At 40.3% G+C, this 22,921-nt stretch overlaps 1 protein-coding gene across 2 annotated transcripts in view; it reads right to left on the bottom strand.

Moving 5' to 3' along the window:
- Cntnap5 (contactin associated protein family member 5) overlaps positions 1–22,921 on the bottom strand; it is a 768,721-nt gene that overhangs the window by 342,028 nt on the left and 403,772 nt on the right. For both annotated transcript variants that reach the window (XM_045150560.1, XM_045150562.1), the window contains exon 8: positions 15,341–15,605. In XM_045150560.1, coding sequence (XP_045006495.1) covers positions 15,341–15,605 — 265 coding nt within the window. The remainder of the gene's footprint in view (positions 1–15,340; positions 15,606–22,921) is intronic.

Genomic DNA, 22,921 nt, shown 5'->3' with positions numbered 1-22,921 from the left:
TAGATATACCACGTCTTAGTTATCCATTCTTCTAGTGATGGACATCTGGGTTGATTCCAGCTTTTAGCTATTACGAATTGAGCCGCTACAAACATGGTTGAGCAAATCTCTCTAGCCTGTGGTTTGAAGGTTATAGGGTAGATGCCTAGTAAGGGTATAAATGGGTCTGTTGGGATCTCTATAGTCAACTTTTTCAGGAGTCTCCATATTACTTTCCAAAGTGGTTGTACCATCCTACATTCCCACTAACAGTGAATGAGTGTTCCTGCATCTCCACATCCTCACCAGCAATTATTTTCATTTGATTTTTTGATGTTGGCTATCCTTATTGGGGTAAGGTGGAATCTCATAGTTGTTTTAATTTGCATTTCTCTGATGATTAGGGATGATGAACATTTTCTTAAGTGTGTGTTTGCCATTTGTATCTCTTCCTCTGTGAACTGGCTGTTCAACTCTGTGACCCATTTTGTGAGTGGGGTGTTTGTCTTCTTATTGTTTAGAATTTTGAGTTCTTTGTAGATTCTAGAGATTAGGCCTCTATCAGTTGGATAACCCGCGAATATTTTCTCCCATTCTGTGGGTATTCTATTGGCTTTGCTTATTATATGCTTGTCTTTAAAGAAACTCTTCAGCTTCATATGATCCCATTGGTTGAGTGACTGTTTAAGAACGTGAGCCACTGGGGTTTTGTTCAGGAAGTCTTTTTCCATTCCTATATCATGGAAAATACTTCCTAAATTTTCTTCCAGTAGTATTCGAGTTTCTGGTCTTATGTTGAGGTCTTTGATCCATTTGGATTTGAGTGTAGTGCATGGTGAAATGTGTGGATCAAGTTTTAGTTTCCTGCATGTGGTTAACCAGTTTCTCCTGTACCATTTGTTGAAGATGCTCTCTTTTTTCCAGTCTATATTGTTTGGGCCTTTGTCAAGTATCAAGTAGCTATAGTTGCTTGACCCCAAATCCGGGTCCTCAAGTCTATTCCATTGGTCTATACTCCTGTTTTTATGCCAGTACCATGCTGTTTTTAATACTATGGCTTTGTAATATAGCTTTAGATGAGGTATGGTGATGCCACCAGAGGTATTTCTTTTTCTGAGGATGTGTTTGGATATGCAAGGCCTTCTGTTTTTCCATATGAAATTTGAGGTCATTTTTTCTATCTTTGTGAAGAACACTGTAGGGATTTTAATTGGAATTGTGTTAAATCTATATATTGCCTTTGGTAGGATTGTCATCTTCACAATGTTAATTCCGCCTATCCAGGAGCATGGGAGGTCTTTCCATCTTCTCAAGTCCTCCTCAATTTCTTTTTTCTCAATTCTGTAACATGTAGATGTAAGAGTCGAATTAGTCACATGTAACTCCATGAGATGTCCATGAGATGCTTGCTGGGTATATAAAATATCTTGGGAAGATTCAGGTTATGTGTTGTAGATGAGTAACTCTATGTGTCTTCCTTTGAGGAACCAGAACACTATCTTGAAAGTGTATTCACCAATTTGCATTCCCAATAGACCCCTTTGCACTTAGCACTGTTGCCTTCAACTTTTTCTCTTGACTTTGTTGTTGATTACATAACTTCTAAAACGAAGCAAAATAAGATTGTAACACCTTTTTTTTTTCTTATATGTTGAGCCTGGGTTGGAATTCTAAAAAATTCTTATTAACTTGATTCAGGGATGTTTTAAGATACAATATAAAAGTACTTAGCACCTAGTATCTATTTCAAATTAATTTAAATAATGTTTAGAGCAATTTTACAACTTGCATTTGATGAGATAGGCACTTCAAGAAGTAAATGCTATCATGAAAGTTTGCATATGTTTTTTTTTTTTTTCCTTTGTATGTATGTAGAGTTTGAGGTTAAGCAAGGTTTCCCATGACCAGTCCTGGATTTTACAGAAGGGCTGATGTTTTGTTTGAATCAAGTGTGTTTGGTGTATCTCCTGATAGAGATGGAATAGCATCCTTCACTTACATCAAGAGCAACTGCACCTCCAACCAAGGACTATCAATTCCAAGTATTACCAAAAGTGCCCTGGGCAGGGATGGGATGAGTCATGATGTAGGTGGGTGGGTGAAAGTGAAACTGCAGTAGCCTATGATGCCAGGTGTTATGTCTCAGGACTTCTTCCTCAGCTGTGGCTAGAAAAGAGGAACACAGCCCAGGCCATAGCAGACCTCTGGAGAATTCCATTTCTGAAGAGACAGGTTTGGGTTATGCCTTTATCTATCCATTACCCCTGCTCAGGGCCTGGCTCTTATAACTTCCAGGAATTTTAGACAGAATCCTCAATTCTCTAAACTTGTCTCCTTATCTGTAAAATAAAACAGAATTGATTGGCTGACTCACAAACTGAGGGTTTCCTGTCCCCAGAAAACCCATTTTTTTTTCTATATAGTATCAGGTCGTTTACCCTTACTTAACAGTTCAAATCTACTTTCATCATTTCCATTATGCTATAATGTACAGCCTGAATTATACTTCTCTTAGACACCATTTGTCTGTGAGTTATTGTATTCTATTAACCCTTCCCTATGATTTCATGTTGAATCTGCATGTTCCTTCATTATGCTCCAAATAAATAGCTTTCAAATTGATGTTTCTACTTCTTGCCTCTGTCCCATCTATTCTCTGCCTTTTTAGTTCCTGCATTCTTCAAATCTATCCCCAGTCCTCCAGACCACCTGTGCATTCTCTCCTCAACTATGTGAAGAGGGGACGTTTGTCTCTTGCTTTCTACCTTAATCACTTACAATAATGCTGATCCTATTAAAAGTGATATAAGGGGGATGGAGAAATGGCTCAGTGTGTAAAGCTCTTGTACAATCATGAATACCTGAGTTCAGATCTCCAATATGCATAAAATCTGGGCATGGTGGTACATGCCTGTGACACCAGCATTAGATATGCAGAGACAAGAAGAGCCCTATATATTTCTGAACAGCTAGTCTAGCTTAGTAGGTGAGCACTAAGTATTGTATCAAAAATAAAATCAATAGTGACAGAAGAAAGATACCCAACACCAACATGCATATGAACATACATAGATAAATTCACAAAAAAATTAAAATAAAACTAACCAAACACATTTGATGATTCATTGAATACTAAATTAATAAATCGAAAAATGAACAAAATATGGTCTTATGACTAAATAAGGGCATCATTATTTCTTCAGATTTTCTGTAACATTAATTTTCTATTCTGTTTATTTAGGTCATCTTCTTTACTGCCTTGTGTTATTAATTTATGATTTGTCTGTATAAGTCTTTTCTTCCCAGTGAGATGACAATTTTCCAGGGTCAGAGTCTGAATCACGTCTTGGTGTCTCCCACAGCATCAATAGGACCATGTCCTGCCCTCGCCAAATGCTCACTGATTGAAGGAGCATCAGAGCAGCTGGAACTCCACTGCCAAGTGTCAGCAGCAGGGACCCTGTGGAACTTACCCATAAATCATTGGTTGGAGAATATTCAAAGTGGCCTGGGTCCCAGAAGTCTTGGTAACTGTATAAGAGGGAGATGCTGTGGTGATGCCATTGCTAGGGCTCTGAGAGACACAATGTAGTTTTCTATGGTAGTGCTAATTTTCTAGCCCATATTCAAATGCTCAGGTCTAACTTCTGCATGCTAACAATTCTGTCCAATGTCTAGAGATTATGCCTTCTCCCCTTCAGGCTGCTCCCCACAAGCACTTCATCTCTGCCTGCCTTGAGTTGGCTCTGTTCCCCAAACATCCTGAGCCCTCAAGAAACCTCACATTGTTGTTTTTCTTCCTTCTTCTCTTTTATGATTAGAGCATCCTCCACCTCATCCTTTGCTTGATAGAATTTGATGTTTTCCACAGAACCAATGTGTACTGTTACCCACCACTGGAAAGTGTTCTTTCCTTCACACATTGTTTCTCATGTATGCACTCCTCTGATATACTGTATCTGTGTTCACCCTTGATAAAAATTGCCCACATGCTGTACCTTCCAACAGTGTCTCAGAACATCTGGTAGCCTGAGCCTGTATACCTGGCATTGTGCACAGTACAATGCAGAAAATCACCCTCTGAAAGCTCCTGGAGGGGATTCAGGAGATGGCTCAGGTGTTGAAGCACTTGCTGTACAAGTGGGAGGACTTGAGCTTGGATTGCTAGCACACATGCATTAATCTACCTGTAATCCCGCAAATGGGGAGGCTGAGACAGAATCCCCAGCACAAGTTAGAGAGCTGGACTGGCTTAATCATTGTGCTGTGGGTTTGCTTAAAAGATCTTAATAAAAATAAATGGAGTGATCACGAAAGACACCTGGTATTAGTCTCTAGCATCCACAAGTATGCACAAACACATCTAGATGTAGTCATACACATGGGCACACACACACACACACACACACACACACACACACATTATGCATATCTACACAAGAAAAAAGAGAAAAGATAATTTAAAAAAAGCTCTCTGAATTCAAGAAAAGTAAGGAAATTACACAAAATGTTTTGAAAAGTAAGCATAAGAAAATTGCAAGGGAAGTGGTAGCAGGTGAGGTTAGTATACTGTTCAGCTGCAATAACAAAAGTATAGCTCCCGCTTCCTCTTTTGATTAAGAGTTGTTGGAACAAGACTGAGTTGAATAAACTGTTTTCTGGGAAGTTTGAGAGATCACAGGTCAGTAAACATATTAATCCTGAAAGTAACATTGTGAAGGTCACGAAATGACATTTCTCAGCTCCTAATAACGTATGTTGTCTCATCACATTTCACTCTTCTGAATCTAGAACTCTGGGCCCAAGCAGACTGCTCATTGTGATAGGTATGGTCTGTGGCACACTAGTCATGTGACCTTCATTAGTGTATTTCCTTATCAACCTCATCTTAGTAAAACACCGATACAGAGGATAAAGCCCACAGACTAGTCATGTTCACTGGATGAACTGACAAGGCAAGTCATGAGTGACTTGTGTGTGAAGGTGCATTATCTGGGGAGCAGCTCTTGATTTCTTGGCCATAGCCTGTAGTCATCTAGGCACTTGCATTAATTAGGGTCAGCACCACCATCCTACTGAAAGGAATTTTCCAGGCTGTCTCTCCACCTCACAGCTTTACATATCTAATGAATGCTCTGACACATTCTACAGTGTATAATTGATCTAAACATGAAGGCTTGTTAAAATTACTACCAAGCCATATCACCATTAAAATTATATCTTTCAGAAATATTTGGCAGTTCAAATTTGTTAGTTTATATATTCTGACAGTCATTCACACATGTGTCAAATGGATACTGATGTAAACAAGGCTTTCTCCAACGCTCAGGAGAGTGTGGTCATTTTAATCAATGTTCCCAATAGATACAGGAGTTTTATTCAAACTTGTAAATTATATCTCTAGCTGCTTGGCTGGAGGAGGTGTCACTGTGGGCTTATCCTAGGTTCCAGCCCTAAGGTGTGTTTGGGAATGGATCTGAATTCCAGCCCAAGATATACAGAGTACCAGAGTCCTGCCTCCTGTCCTTGAGTGTGCTTGCTTGTGGGGTTTCTGGTGGTGGTATTTTTTTCGGTGTGGACTTGTGAAAGTGAATCAGATTCTTTCTTCTGCCATTATGGTACTCTACATACTCTCTGTATAAGCTTCAATAAATACTTTCTTCCTATAAACTATGTCTGGTCTGGAGGTTCATCTCAGAAACATGTGACTGACTGTACAGAGAGCAAGGCAGATGATGTTCTGGCTCCCTCAGACCTTTCATTCAATATTGATCCACCAACTACATACACATAGTGTTAAGATACACTGTTATGCACCAAACTCGTGTCTGTGCAAATTTTTATGACAAAATCTAGCATCCTATACCTACAATTTGCTGTGCATAGACATAGGACATTTTCCACACAGTTTTGAAGTTAAAATGAGGCTCAATGCACATTGTGTACCTGAGAGAAGATATTAGTACATTGACAAGTGCAAAATGAAGCCTGCGTGACATCACAGAGAGAGAAGATGACCGATTGTAAGACAAGAGAGAAACCTAAATAGATATAAACCCGGAAAATACCTTGCTCTTGCACTTCCAGCCTATTAGATTAATTCATGGGCCTTGAGATATGGCTCAGTAGTCGACCTCTTGCCTAGCATGTAAGGCTCTAGGATGAATGGCAAGAATGACAACAAAACCAAAACAGGGTAGTGATAAGACACATATCCATTTACATGACTTCACATGTGGTATTTTCTTATGAACATTCTTGCAAAACAGTATATACACATTTATAGGTATAGCGAAAGTGTTAAAAAGAACAACTAGGTAATAAAATGAACACTTGAGGTGATTTGGGAAGTTTTCTTGAAAATGGGGCATTGTTGATCATCACAGTAGGATGGTTTATTTACCTCAACATGATCAATGTTAAATAATAATCAAGTAAGCATTTTATGATGGCCACTGATCCAAAGTTACATTATTATAATCCCCTCATCCTATCTTGAACTTCAGAAAGAACAAGTCAGTCACTGGAGTCCTCCACAGAGAAAATAAATGACAGAATGGATGGTTAACCTTGGGTTCTAGAAATATAAGTTCTTTAACAAGAATACTCAAGGAATTATAGAAATGCTGAAAATGTATAAGGTGATTGGAAAATAGGAAAGCAATGTTTGCTCCTTTGAATAAAATGGGTCCAGTTGTGAATGTCCCTCCCAGAAGCCATGCAATTCACCTGATTTTTTTCCCCATGCCCTCTGGTTGATTTAAGGCTTGTGTGAGTCACCACTCTTCTTCCTTGGGGATTCTGTTGGTCCAGGTGCTTGTCTTCCCCTTTGTTCTTTCAGCCCTTGGTAATTCCCAGATTCCAGGCTGACCTGTCAGCATGAAGATCCTCTTCTCCTTCAGAGTTCCTTCCGTTATGTTTGAGTATGTGTTTAAAGGGTTAAACCCTTCGTCTTTTAAGCCTAAAAGTTGAAGTTTTGAGGTCTCTAAAGATGGTAAGGCTTTGAGCCCAACTGGTAAGTTCTAAGGGAAAGATATTATAGGACAGTATGTAACAGATCTGCATGCCATTGAGCTTACTGCAACTAGGCAGCTCCAGGGGAAATTTTTATTAACTAAATGCTCAATGGAATGTCTATGCCATTAGTTTTACTACAACTGAAAGGCACTGTGGGAGGGTTTTCTTTTCTTTCTTTTTAAAATTGTTTATTCATTTATTTGAGAAAGAGAAGAAGAGAGAGAAAGCAAATGGATAAACTAGTGTCTCCATCCACTGCAAACAAATTCCAGATGCATGTGCCACCTTTTGCATCTACTTTTACAAAGGTACTGGAGAATCAAACCTGGATCTTTTGCCTTTTCTGGCAAGTGCTAAGCCATCTCTCTAGTCCCAAGGGGGAGAAGGTTGTTTTGTTTGCTTTTGTGTGTGTGTGTGTGTGTGTGTGTGTGTGTGTGTGTGTTTAAGGTAGGGTCTCACTCTAGCACAGCTTGACCTGGAATTCACATGTAGTCTTGGGTGGCCTCAAATTTATAGTAATCTTCCTACCTCTGCCTCCTGAGTGCTGGAATTAAAGGGATGCACATCACACCTGTCTGGGGGCAATGTTTTTTAATGAAGCACTGAAGGGTTTTCCATGTCATTGCTCTCACTGGTTCATGCTACCTCAAGTGACATAAGCATACAAAAACCCCTCATTTATAAGAAAGGCTGCCCAATCTTCAGTGTCCCTGAGCTTGTTTTCTGTCAGTGAGATAGATTCAGTATCGTCAATTGCCCTGGATTAACACACTGAAAAACTCACATGTTTATAATTCTCCCCCATCCAATGTAAACACACACACACACACACACACACACACACACACACACACACACACGTTGATTTAAAGAAGTTGCTGCATTTTGATCTTGAATATCCTCCACATACCTATGATTTGAAGGCATGTTACTCACTGAAGATGCTGTTAGGAGCTCCTTCAAGACGTAAACTTTGTAAAATGCTTAATTCATTGGAAACCTACCCTTGAAGGTGGAATTGGGGTTCTGATACTTTTAGCCCTCTGTGATTCCTGGCAACCATGAGATGAACAGTTCCACAGTGCTCCGCCTTATGCCACTTTTACTGATCCATGACAGTCCCCCACCCTACCCCAAAGCAAAAGATCTGAGTGAGCATGGTCTGAAAGCTGATACCATGAGTCAAAATAATATGGTCTCATAGCAGGTTAAAAAAAAAGACTAAACAATATAGAAGGTTCCCAGTAAACTAAAATCACAGATATGGTGTTTTGAATGATACAGCCACCCTAGCCTCCTATATTGTGAATAACTGGTCCCCAGCTTATGGCCATTTGAGAAGTGGAGGCTTATTGGAGGACGTATGTTGCTTTGAGGTAGGTCTTAGGATATGATCACCTAAGCCCACAATGAAAGAAGCCAGCTCTCTTGGGTTACTTTCTTCCTGCTGCTTTGGAGATATGACCCAGGTTTCCTGCTTACAACATGTTGTTCCTGCCATGATGATGCTTCCCCTCAAAATTGTAAGCCAGACTTCTCCTCCATAAGCTGCTTCTGTAATGAGATGATAACTGCTACATCAGATTGATATATATGGCCCTCAATTTTACTCAGATCACTTTCTCAAATTGGCAAGCATCTCAGTTATAATAACCATGGAATTATAGTTGCAAAGGGAATGCAGAGATACTTTGGTTGGCAAAGAGCTTGATGAACAGGCATTAGGACCTGAGTTCAATCCAAGAACTCACATTAAAAAAAATGGGGCTAAAGAGTTGGCTTAGTGGTAAAGGTACTTACCTGCAAAGCCAAAAGACCCACAAAAGCCAGATGCACACGGAGGCACATGTATCTGGAATTCATTCACGGTAGCTGGAGGCCCTGGCAAACTCATTCTCTCTCTACTCTTGTTGTCTCTCTTTCTATTTCTTTCCCAAATAAATAAATAATATTTTTAAATCATAAAACAAGCACAGTGACACTTGCTTTAATACCATCACTGAGAAGGTAGGGTATATAGATCCTTGAGGCTCTCTGTCCCAGCAGGCTAGCATACACACTGAGCCAATCAGAAACCCTGTCTTCAAAAAAATGTGTATGATGTGTGAGAATGATATTCAAGGTTGGCCTGTGGTTTCTACACACATACATGTACATACATATAAACCTACATACACACAAATATGCATAAAAAGAAGAGGGTTGGAAAGTTGACAGTTTTTACTGGACACATTACAACCAAGTACTGAGATGACCCTGGTGAGGAACATGGTGGCACTAGGTACTTCTAGTAAGGTCCACCTTACCCAATATCAAATCAATGATTCATTTGAAAATATCCAGGATCAAGGTTAGCCTGCTTCAGTGAATCTCAACCCCTCTACCTTCACTGGTAAAAGGGGACAGGAAGGTCTACAAGAACAGGACTTACTATGTGAATGCTGATCACAAAGTCCTAAGTCCTGGCTCTTGGCTCAGATTTTTGCTTCAGTGGAGAAGTGAGATTTTTATAAGTCAATGCAATAAAAAATAATGTGTTTGATAGACACTCTAGGCATTTTCCTTACTGTTTTACATTTTCCCATCAGCAAAATAAAAAAAAAATATGAAATGTTAGATCAATTTCAGGATAATTAAAGCAATGGTAATTTTTTTTTTTTAGATTACTTAATGTTGTATATGACATTCAAAATACTTTCCCCTGGTATTTCTTAGAAAATAAACCAGGTGGTTTCTCTTATTTTTATTAAAGATCTTGATTGTATAAAGTCTTACTGATTGAACAGTGCCAATTTTAAATACTCTTTGCTGGTTTATAAAATGGCAGTCATATTTTCTATAAAAAATAGAATATGGGGCTGGGGAGATAGCTTAGTTAGTAAAGTGCTTACCTTCCAATAATGGGGACCTGAGTTTTATCTTCACAACATACATAAAAATGTCACACATAATGGCATGTGCTTAAACATCTGCACTGAGAAGGCAGAGACAGACACATACTTGGGGCAAGTATAGCCTCATTAGTGATTTCTAGGTAAATAAAGATGAATGACACACAATGGTTGACCTCTGTCTTTCTCATACATATGCACATAAAAAAATGCCACCTTGAAAGCCAGTCTAATTTAATTGGTGGTCTCCAGGCCAATGAGAGATCTTGTCTCAACAAAATATAGGCAGCATTCCTTAGAAACAACACCCAAGGTTGTGTGTTGGGGGGGGGGGTATTGGCACCTTTGGATTCTATGTGCAAACACACATACACACACATATACACTCTACACCCCTCACATAGAGATACACACATGTGAAATAAGAAAGACAAGAACATGATGTCAGGTATGTTAGCACATTCCTACAATCCTAGAATTTAGGATACTGAAGCAGACAATACATACAACTTGACTAAACAATGAGAATTTCTCTCAATATCAAAGTCAAATAGGAAGGACTGAAGGAAGCACACAAGAAAGGAAGGAGAAAAGGAAGGAAGGGAAAGAGGGAGGGAAGAAGGAAGGGGACAATTAACATTTTTTCATTTATATGGAAGAGGGGAATAAAAGGACATCAAAACAAAAGAGAGAAAACTAAGAAGAGTGAAGTAGAAGGAGGATGGAAAGGAACCAAGAAAGTATTGGGAGATTATGATCAAAACATAACACACAGGACTGGAGAGATGGCATGGCTTAGCAGTTAAGGTGTTTGCCTGCTAAGCCTAAAGACCTTGCCTTGATTCTTCAAGACTCACATAAACCAGATTCACAAGGGGGCGCATATATCTGGAGTTCATTTGCAGTGGCTAAGTCCTGGTGCACCCATTCTCTCTCTGTCTCTCCCTCTTCCCACCCCCTCCCTCCTTCTTCTCTTTCAAATAAATAAGTAAAATATATTTTAAAAACATAACACACAAATGTATGACAATTGTCAATAAAACCTTTTTTATGAATATTACAAGAAATGCTTTAACTTTTTTTTTTTTACAAGTTATAATCTTTGAACATGGTTAAAATGGAGGGGTAGTTTTTGTTTTGTTGTTGTTTGGTTTTTTTTAATATTTTTTTAAATTTTTATTTATTTATTTATTTATTTGAGAGTGACAGACACAGAGAGAAAGACAGATAGAGGGAGAGAGAGAGAATGGGCGCGCCAGGGCTTCCAGCCTCTGCAAACGAACTCCAGACGCATGCACCCCCTTGTGCATCTGGCTAACGTGGGACCTGGGGAACCGAGCCTCGACCCGGGGTCCTTAGGCTTCACGGGCAAACGCTTAACCGCTACGCCATCTCTCCAGCCCTGTTGTTTGTTTTTAAAGCAATGTTTAGGTTTAAAACTCAAACTCAAAAAATGCTATATTTGACTAAAGCTCAGAGAAGTAAGTGTTCTCCTTTAAGGTGTCCATGCCCAAGAAGGTATATCTTTTTCTTTTCATGGGTGACTCTCTTATGAAAACTGACTTTTTGGCCCAAGGCATATAAGTCTGTATACTTAGTCATCTCACCCATTAGTAAGAAATAGCCCATTGCCAGGTCATGTTTTTCTTCCTCACTTCAGCTTAACTTGTATAATTCTGAACATGAAAACTATTATAATTCAACGTGATTAACTCGCCTCCATTACTGGGACTCTAATAAATATTTGAAAACCCCTCTGTTTATTAAAATTCACTCTTAGTTTTTATGACCCTGAGAGATGATGCTTCTCTGGCTGTAGGTCCTAACTCAGAGTAGAAGAAAAATACATTTGTTAAATTGCTTCTCCATATAATGCTAAGTATTCTACATGTTATTTCATGAATGACAGCCACAGTTTTGGAACATGATATGTATTCTACCTTTCATGAGACAGGCTGTCTCCAAGTTGATCTCTGATTATCTAGGCCTCCTTATAGTCACACCTTTGTATAATATCCATCACTTTAAGCATAAGCTGAACTCATGTCATATTTTCTAATAAATGGAGTATGTAAGAAGTGATGAGATGTCATGTCCAAGAGATTATGTTATGGAGAGTCCATGCGTCTATCTTGGGTATTCTCTCCCATTCTCTCAGCAGCTGTTGGAAGAGGAGCAAACATAATCTTAGAAGTGAATGTTCTGATTCTAGTAGCAGCTTCAGGGAAATGTTGCATGTCAAGCATCATGTCACTGGACCCTGTGATAGCTGCAGCCCTGTCACCAGTTTGTCTGCCCTCCTTTAACACCCTGAGCCAGCATCACCCAGGTGAGTTGCTCGGGTTTCAGAGCCATGGAAAGAGACAGTGAAGAAGTCACAGAGAAGAGACCTCTCAGACAAACAAAATTGTCTTTGAGCTTCCATACACAGTAGAAATTCCAACTAAAGAATCACACAGCTAAGAGAGGTGTTTGTCTTTTATTAGGAAAAGTACATCTGTTCAGTTTCAAGGCTACAAGTGAAGGCTCACATACCAGTAGATATTAAGAATCTTTCATGTACTTTAGTGTGTATATCTCAACTGTAGGTAAATAATAGCATTTAAAGAGAGTACACCGGGGAATTGTTTCTGAAAAGGTAATCACTAATGTAGTTTATATTTAAAAGAGGAATGGACTTATCCTATTTAAAGTGAAGGTATTGGAGAGTGACAGTTACCATTGCCCATCCTGTGTGCTGCTGTTGGTGGTGGAGGAGTAGAAAAAAAAAAAAAAAAACTATGGATAATATGTTATCCTTGTTACACAGAACAGAACAGCAGAGAATATGGAAATATAACATGTGTAAGATCAATGAAATGTGCCTATTGCTGGGGATTGATACTGTGCCAGCCAGGTAAGTGTGAAGTGGGCTAAAAGTTCAACTCAACCCCCCTCCCTAAAAAATTCAACTTTCATTTTCAACAGAATACACATGAATATTGTTTCCAATACTAATTTTGGCATTATTTGTTATGCAGCTATACATAAGTAATGCAGAGTGGGTTACATAGGACTCTGGGTTCCAAAGGATTTCTTGAGCTGCAGGAAGGAGAGGAGGTACTTTAGCACTTGTCTTTGGGATCCAGACCTTCCTGCTGCTCCCAAGGGCTTGACGTGCCCTTCTGCTCAATTACTGGCATTGGAGAAATCCCATGGCCTAGCCAGACTATGAATGTTATATTATATATTTAAATATCTAACTTAATATTTTATCCTGTTTTAATAATAAAATTCAAAGATCAATGGGGGAAGAATTACATATCAATAGAAAGGCGTGCACATTAAATAGTGGTCCACAGTATGCCAGAGAGATGTTTGACTCGTGTGACTTCTCAGGTTAATTTGACAATGGGGTTTCTTGGCCAATTAATATACCTCAGTCTCAGCCCAATATCTGGCAGTTGGAAGTACGTTACTTATCACTTCTTATCTAAACACAGTACTGCTTGGTGGATAGAAGTCATCCACAAGATAGCAAATGAAGCAGTAGGGAGAAGACTCTCCTATTCCATGTTTAAGAAGCAGCTGGAGGCTGTGGAGATGGTTCAGTGGCTACAGTGCTTAACATACAAACATGAGGATCAGAGTTTGGATCCCCCGCACCCACATGAATGCCAGGCATGACAGTGTGCACCTTCAATCCCAGTATTGGAGAGGTGGAAACAAGTGAATCTCTGGGGTTTTCTTGCTAGCTAGACTGGCGAATTCAGTGAGCTCTGGATTCAGTGACAGGCCTTATCTCAATAAATAAATTGGAACTCAAATAAAGGGAGGTACCTGAAATCAACCTCTGGTCTCCACACACATAAATGCACCCACAAACACACCTGTACAACACATATAAATACATATATGCATGTGCATTCTCACCATACAAACATGCATGCGAACAAAGGAAAGAAACCCAGATGGAAGATGCAGCATGTTTTAAAACACAGTTGTTCACAGATCTGTTTTATATTGCTGCTTATTAAGAGCTGTGTTCCAGGACTGGTGTGATGACTTATCAGTGGAAGTGCTTATTTAAAAACCATGAGGGACAGTGGGAAGTCAATTCCCCAATATGCACAAAAAGCCAGATACACAAAGTTGTGCATGTGCCTGGAATCTGTTTATAGTGGTAGAGGGCACAGGTGCTTGCTCTCTCTGTCCCTCTCTGTCTCTCTCTTTCCCTCTGTCTCTCTTTATCTCAGGTACTCTTTCCCTCTCTCTCTGGTTGTAAATAAATAAATATATTTTAAGTAAAAGAATTGTGTTCCATGGGGATGGGGGAATGGCTTAGCTGTTACAGCAGCATTTGCCTGTGAAGCCTAAGGACCAGGGTTTGATTCCGCAGGACCCATGTAAGCCAGATGCACAAGGGGACACGTGTGTCTGGAGTTTGTATGCAGTGGCTACAGGCCCTGGATTGCCCATTCTCTCTTTTTTTTTCTATCTGTCTCTTTCTCTGTCTCATAAATAAATTAAATAAATAAATAAAGAAAGAAAGAAAGAAAGAAAGAAAGAAAGAAAGAAAGAAAGAAAGAATTATGTTCCAATGCAATGAAAACTAGTATTCCCAAACTTTAGCCATTTTAGACCCACTTAGAAAAGATTAGCCAAACCCAGAGGCCACATAAAACAGTATGTATTCATTGTATTTAAAACACATTAAAAAATACTACTGCTAAAGTTCACTTTTTTTTTTTTTTCTAGTTTTACAAGGTAGGGTCTCAGTCTAGCTAAGGATGACCTGGAATTCATTATGTACTCTCACGATGACCTTGAATTTATGGAGATCCACCTAACTCTGCCTACTGAGTGTTGGGATTAAAGACATGTATCACCACACCCAGCTAAAATTCACTAACTTTAATGTGAAAGAGAATTTAGGAGCTATATAAAATCGTGCAATATTTTGATAAAAAAAAAGTGTAGACATAGGAGTCAGACAAATTCTAAATTAAATCCCAGCTACATCATTTTGAAACATGTAACTTCAGACAAGACTTTTCATTTCCTCATCTATATAGTAGAAAATAATCATTTCTTTGAGTGATCACAGGAAAAAAATGACATATGATATATGTGATTTCTGCAGAGGACCTAGCAGAGTAGTGTTCAGATAACGGGTATGTTATGTGATCTCCATAGGAATTCCACTTCCTGCTTCCCTGTTGAGTCTGCTGAGAAGCAAGGATTGGCAGTTACTTCTGACTGCATTGCTTTTGCTTTTTGCTAATTAGGGTCATGGGGGTTGGTAAGTTTTTTTCTTAATACTTCCAGTAAACATGTGAAGATGGAGCCATCCTGCATCCCATGAGATTCAGTATGTTTTGGTCAGAAACAAGCCATAGCTGGCTTGGCTGACAAAGAAACCATGTCAGTCAATGGGAAAGACCAGAATTCAAGGTAATGTCAGCAAAACATACCTGTCAGGATTTCAGCTCCAGGTCCTAAGTCTTTCAGAATCAGGAGTCTCAGTGTTCTGCTCTCCAGGCTCAGCAGCAGCGTCCCAGAGCCTTCAGACAGCTCTGTGGACAGAAGCAGACCATCCTTGTTCCATGTTCGAAACTGGAAACTCACTGAGAGCCCATCAATTTGAGGGGTGCCGGGCAGCAGCAGATAACTGCTCCTGGAGTTGACAAATGTGATGGGAACAATTTGTGGCTCGGAGCAGGAAAAAGTGACGTTACCCTGGAAAACAATATAGATCAAACATATAAAAGCCGTTTTTAATTCTGCACTCTGACAGCCGATATAAACAACCACTTGGGACTGACCTTCGTTTCAGTATCACTCCACATTCAGCTGCAAGGACTCAGAGGAATATATGTCACCTTTGCTCTGATACATACACATGACTGTTTTCTGACTATGTTTTAAAAATCATGGTGCTATCTGTAAAGGGCCATCTGAGACTCTGAGATCAGTAGGGGACAGAAGAAGCATCAACATTTTGTAGAGGACCAAAGATATAAAAATAATCACATTCACTCACTAAATAAGTCCATATGGCAAGTCAATCATTTGCCAAGCTCTAGGAAAAAAAAAATTTTTTTTTCAAGAAATACATATGGAAAAATCTTTTACAATAGGGAATGTGCTTTAAAAGGGAGATGGATATTGGATCCTGGGGAAAGAAAAAAATAAATAGACAGGACAAAGATTTATAGGTGTATATTCATATGAAAGTAATATAGACTGAGAGAGGAATGAATGTGCCCTGGCTAGCATTTTCAGCAAAAAGCATATTGTGTGTAAAATTTTAGGAAAATTAGCAATAAGACACCACTGTGGAATTACAGAGAAATTGTAGTTCCTATGTAGTGACTGGACCAGTGTGGTGATTTGATTCGGGTGACCCCATAAACTTAGGTGTTCTGGATAATAAGTTCCCAGCTGATGGAGACTTGGGAATTACTGCCTCCTGGAGGGAGTGTATTGTTGGGGGCGGACTTATGGGTGTCATAGCCAGTTTCCCCTTGCCAGTATTTGGCACACTCTCCTGTTTCTGTTGCCAACCTTATGTGGGCCAGGGGGTAGATGTCCACCCTCTGCTCATGCCAGGGTTTTCCCCTGCCATTGTGGAGCTTTCCCTCAAGCCCGTAAGCTAAAATAAACCTCTTTTTCCCACAAGAGCTGCTCTTGGTTGGGTGATTTCTACCAGTAGTACAAACCTGACTGCAACAAACCAGTTAGGAATAATGAATGAGAAGAAGGAAGGGCTTTCACAAAAGCAAGGGTAGGTGGCAAAGGTAGGTAGGGATCCAATAACAGCAGGCTTTAGACCACAGGAAGGTTCTGGTTCTTTATCTTATGAAAAAATAGGAATGGGAAGAAGTGCAGGGGTGACTGTTGTAGCATTGGTGTTACAGACTCACATCTATGCATTAGTATATTCCTAAGGGGGCTGGAGAGATGGCTTAGCAGTTAAAGCACTTGCCTGTGAAACCTAAGGGCCCAGGTTTGATTCTCCAGGTCCCATATAAACCAGATGCATTTGGTGATGCATGCATCTGGAGTTTGTTTGCAGTGGCTAGAGGCCCTGGTATGCTCCCCTCCCCACCGTCTCTAGTAAATAAATAAAATTAAAATATTTAAAAGAAAACATTCCTAAGGGACTGTCAGGATATGGGTTGGTCTGTGGGAGAAGAGTAAAGCCATGGGCAATCCCAGGCAGCTTTCCTAGTCATATATACAAGAGCTGTTGAGGTTTTGGTGAGGGCTCAGTCTAAAGGTCCAGAAGCATTTAGTGTGCCAACTGGACCAGCTGTATGGTGCACAAATGCAATTGTATTTCTGGTTCTGCAAGGGGGGGATCTAGATGACACTGACTTTTGAGTCAGTGGCCAGATTCAAGCACATGTCCTCTGTGAGAATAGGGATTGTTTAATCCTACTAATGGGGAGGACAAAAGGCCAAGAAAGGAAGGAATCCCACTTTTGTATTCCCTACCTTCATGTTTAGCCCATGGTATTATATCTCATCTTCTCTAGCCCTTGGGCTGGGATTTACACTCTTACCTCAGCTCCCTTGGCCATCAGGCCTTCAAACTCAGATTAAATTACAGCATTGTTTTATTTATTTGTTTGCTCAGCTGTTTGTTTTGCAGAGGTGCTTAGTGTAGAAGTAGCCCATTGATCATGGAAACTCCCATCCTTTATACCCCAGTAACCATGGAAGCTCCCATCCTTTATACCCCAGTGATCATGGACGCTTTATTCCTTTATACCCCAGCAACCAAGGAAGCTCCCTTCCTTTATACCCCAGTGATCATGGAAGCTCCCTTCCTTTATACCCCAGTGATCATGGAAGCTCCCACCCTTTATACCCCAGTGATCATGGAAACTCCAATAGTTTATACTCTAGAGATAATGGAAGCTCTCATACTTTATACTCCAGTGAGCCAGTTTCTTGCAATAAAACTCAATATCTGATTGTTTATTATTTGTACACAGGTCCTACTTGTGTTTTTCTAGTAGAAGCTATTACAAATAATGATGGAAGATGAGAAGAAAAATAAACATAAGACATTTATAGGTACACTTGAAGTGAGAGTGTTAAGACTGGGTCCCACTCTCCTCTGCTTGCAACCTGGACTTCTTCAAACCTGGAGAAACAGATGGTTGACACCTAATTGCTAATAGAGTATTTTTTTCTCATTTAGTATACTTGGGTCACTGCACCACCCTTATTAGAGTGTGAGGACACCCTAACTGCAAGTAGAGATTTTCAGCTCCAAAGCCCCATCAACATATACTTGAACCCTACATGTTCCTATCCTCATTGTTTCCTACCCTAACTGAGAGAATGATGTAGGGGTTGACTTCTGATGCCATGGGCTGACATGTTACACTGGTTTGGGCAGGTCCTAGTATTTCCCCAGATCTTCCACTGTTCTGTAAGGCCAGAGGTTTTGCAGTATTAGTTTTGTTTTCTCTTATGTACGGTTAGTGTACTGGATGGTTCTAGGAATCCCACAGGTTCCGGCACATTTGGACCCTGAGCATACATATTCTAATCAACTATCTTTCCTTGCAAGACGATTTGGCATTGTGTAAATCATTCTATTATGGATATGAAAAATTTAATCAAATAGTTGCATCATTTAAAATCATGTGTAGGGGTGTGTGAGTGTGTGTGTGTGTGTGTGTGTGTGTGTGTGTGTGTGTGTGAAAGAGAGAAAGTGAGAGAGAGACAGAGACAGAGAGTTTCTGCCAGTGCCAGAAGGCAACCTCAAGTATCATCCTCAAAACCCCATTCCCACATCTTCAGATGAGATCTTTCCCTGGTCTAGAGCTTGCCAAATAGTCTAGATTAGCTGGGAAGTAAGCCCCAGTGATCCTCTTGACTCTGTCTCCTGAGTACTGGGATTATAAATACATACTGGCACACCCAGCATTTTTGCATGGGTTCTGGGGGTTGAACAAGTCTTAATGCACTCAAGACAGACACTTTAATGATTGAGCCACTTTTCTAACCCTGATTATTTGTGACTTAAAAAAAAAATATTTAGCGCTGGAGGGATTCCTTAGCAGTTAAGACCTTTGACTGCAAACCCAAAAGACCCAGGCTCGATTCCCCAGGATCCACATTAGCCAGATGCACAAGGGGCCACACACATCTGGAGTTCGTTTGCAGTGGCTGGAGACCCTGGAACACTCATTCTCTCTCTCTCTCTCTCTCTTTCTCTGTCAAATAAATTAATTAATTAAAACAAAATATTTTGAGCTAGCTGTGTTCTTGTAACTCACTGTGATTGATACTGAGCAGTGATGCCATTCTATTGTGCCCTTCTGTCAAACCATCTATGTGACTTTAATAAACATAGTCAACTTGCTGACTGCAACATATATATATATATATATATACACACACACACACACACACACACACACACATATATATATATATATACATATATATATACACACACACACACACACACACACACATATATATATAATAAATTACTTATTTATCAAGAAGAGAGACAGCATAGCTATATCAGGGCTTCTCACCATTGCAAATGAACTCCAAATGCATGCATCTCTTTGTTCATATAGTTTTAAGTGTGTATAGAGAATTGAAACCAGGCTAACAGACTTTGCAAGCAAGTGTCTGTAACTGCCAAGCCATCTCCCCAGCTATGGTATTTGCATCATAAAGTATTTTTACTTAAATTCTTCTGAACATAAGGGAAGAAAGCTAGACCTTTTTCCTTAAATTCCTGTGTCACTGCAGAATCTAAGAATCACCATAGCTAAAAGTATTACATAAGTATATATTATATATGAGTGTACTAAAAAGACAAATTAGCAGGCAACAATATGAAAATATTCAGAAGCTTAATGTTATGAATACCCTTAGCAGGATATGAGAACCAATTGGCTAACTATTCTTTCTCTTTCCCCCTATCTCTTCATGCTAAAATGTTGTATGCTTACAATGAAAAATCTGAACTGTATGAGCAATTAGAATGGTTCACTTTACTGGAGATGATTAAATGGGCAAATTATGTGCAGCTGCTTAGCTGAATGCTAGTCCTGGGGCTGTTCAGAGAAAACCAATGAGGCTAAATACACATTTTGAACATCAGTTCTCCTTCCAATGATATCCAGGTCACTGTACCATCACATCTGAAGTGTGTCAAATGCTGCTAAAGATAAAACTCATGCAACTAAAAGCTTTAATGCATGACCAGAGGGGATCATCCAAGAAGAGTTCTTGTAGTAATAACACAATTATAGTGATCTCCTCAGGACTGATGCACAGAAGTGTCATGAGACTTTTCGTCTGAGGACTTCTGACAGGGAGAACACATTAACTTTTAAGTCTTGATTGGGTGACCAGAGCACAAATGCATTGACACTGATCTTTCATATGACAAGATCAGCTTCAGGAGAAGTTGCTCTGCTAACACAATAAACAGGGAGATGGCCTGCATTTATGAACATGTCTACACTCAGAATGTGGCCAGATATTTCAGCTGGGTCTCAGCCCATGACTTAATGATTAAAACTTACTTTTTATTAGTTTTGTACACAGTGTGCATACAGCCATGTTAGCCTCCTCCCTGTCCTCCCTCCACAGAAGGAAACCTCCTCAGTGGGGAATGGAGGTCATGCATTACAGGGGCAGTCATCAGTTATGAGGAACAGGCAATGTCTTTGTGCATAATGACCTATTTGTGGCTCTGACAATCTTTCCACCCCCTCTGCAAATTTCCCAGAGCCATGTTGGGTTCATTTTAGGTCTACTTCAGTGATGAGGTCTTGAGAGCCTCTGTCTCTGGATATCTGATGTGGTGGTTTGATTTGGGTGTCCCCTATAAACTTAGGTGTTCTGAATGCTAGGTTCCCAGCTGATGGATATTTGGGAATTAATGCCTCCTGGTATTGTTGGGGGCAGGCTTATGGGCTTTATAGCCAGTTTCCCCATTCCAGTGTTGGGCACACCCTCCTGTTGCTGTAGTCCACCTTATGTTGGCCAGGGGGTGATATCCACCCTCTGCTCATGCCATTGTTTTCCCCTGCCATCGTGGAGCTTCCCCTCGAGCCCGTAAGCCAAAATAAATCTCTTTTTCTCAGAAGCTGCTCTTGGTTGGGTGATTTCTACTAGCAATGCGAACCAGATTGCAACAGTAAAGTGGTACCAGAAGTGGGGTTGCTGCTAGACACCTGACTATGTGGCTTCGGCCTTTTGGAGCTGATTTTCAAGAGGAATGTGGGAGGATTTGAAACCTTGGCCTAAGAGATGCCTTGCAGTGCTGTAAGTACAGCTTGACGGACTATTCTGGTCAGAGCTGAAAGACCCGAAGGCAGTAAGAACTATGGACTGTGAGGTTTGGCTTATGAGGGTGAGAATGAGCTTTGCCTGGGCTTGCAGTTTGTGTGAGAAGCTTGCTCTTATGCCCATGTCCTGAGAAGTTGTGCAGGGTTGCTTTGCATAGAAATGAACTGTGTGCAGAAGGATATGACACAGAAAGAAAAATCTTTGGGTGAACTGTTGCCCGTTCAGCTGCAACTGAGAGATCACAACTTTTGAGGCTGGGCTAGCTGACCTGCGCTGGGGCAACAGGAAAAATGTAGACTCTTTAGAAGGGGCCTGAGTGATTAAGGAGTTCTGTTCTTCAAAGTCTGCTTTAATCCCCCCCTGGATTAACAAATTGGCACCCTACCTGGTATTGTGGAGTATAAGAAATGCTGAAAAGAGGGTCATTGAGTTTGCAACATGGTCTTGTGTTTGGGAAATGGCCATGGACAGTGTGAAGCAGGTTTGCTGGTTGCCTGCATAGAGACACCATGGGGCCATGAGGATGAACCGTGGCTTGCAGTGGAGACCCAGTGGAGATGCCGGGACCATGAGATGGCTGCCGAGGAGCTGCCGGCCCCGATGAAGTTTCCCAGGACTGTGAGTAGCCTAGCTGGAGGGGCGGAATTGGAATGCCAGAGACTTGTTGCTGGTTAGAATTATCGGACTTGGATATTTATCACTGGCTAGAGTTGCTGGACTTGAAGCTACAGTTTGATATTTGCCCTGGTTGTTTTAAATTTTGTATTGGTTGAATGTTTCTTTGCTATGCCTAATGCCATCTTTTGCAGTGTGAATATTTATTCTGTGCCACTATGGGTTTTTTGAGGTTATTTTTTGGTATTATGGCTCAGTTAAAAGATCTTGGACTATGGGGATATATGAACATCATTGGGATTGATAAAAACTATGGGGACTTTTAAAGTCAGACTGATTGCATTGTATTTTATATCATGTATGGATATCAGTTTATGGGGGCCAGGAGCAGAATGTGGTGGTTTGATTCAGGTATCCCCCATAAACTTAAGTGTTCTGAATGCTATGTTCCCAGCTGATGGAGATTTGGGAATTAATGCCTCCTGGAGGGAGTGTATTGTTGGTGGCGGGCTTATGGTCTTTATAGCCAGTTTCCCCATGCCAGTGTTTGGCACACCCTCCTGTTGCTGTAGTCTACCTTATGTTGGCCAGGGGGTGATGTCCACCCTCTGCTCATGCCATCGTTTTCCCCTGCCATCGTGGAGCTTCCCCTCGAGCCTGTAAGCCAAAATAAATCTCTTTTTCCCAGTAGCTGCTCTTGGTTGGGTGATTTTTACCAGCAATGCGAACCGGACTGCAACATCTGGTTTGGTAGGAATTGAGTGTCCTCTATGTCTATCTCCTTCATCCATGTACTGGTACCAGGTTCACCAAGAAAGCAGCATTTATATAGCTAGAAAGAACCTGTAGATCTGAAAATTCTGAGAGACATATGTAATAAGCAGGTAATGTAGGTACATTTCACAGTTATAATCTATATCTTTTTGTTTTGTGTTTGTGTGTATGTGTGTGTGACAGAGAGTGTGTGTGTGTATGTTTAGTTGAGTTCCTGAGCATACACAATTAACTTAAGAGCTTAACAGTGAAATAAAATTTCCTGAACCCCCACTTAGATACCATCTTGACTGATTTCTCCTAGACACCTAGCCTCTTGTAAGAAC

This window comes from Jaculus jaculus, chromosome 5, assembly GCF_020740685.1.
Source record: "Jaculus jaculus isolate mJacJac1 chromosome 5, mJacJac1.mat.Y.cur, whole genome shotgun sequence".
NCBI lineage: Eukaryota > Metazoa > Chordata > Mammalia > Rodentia > Dipodidae > Jaculus > Jaculus jaculus.
The sequence above is the reverse complement of the archived record's forward strand: the minus strand, read 5'-3'. Positions and strand labels throughout refer to the sequence as shown.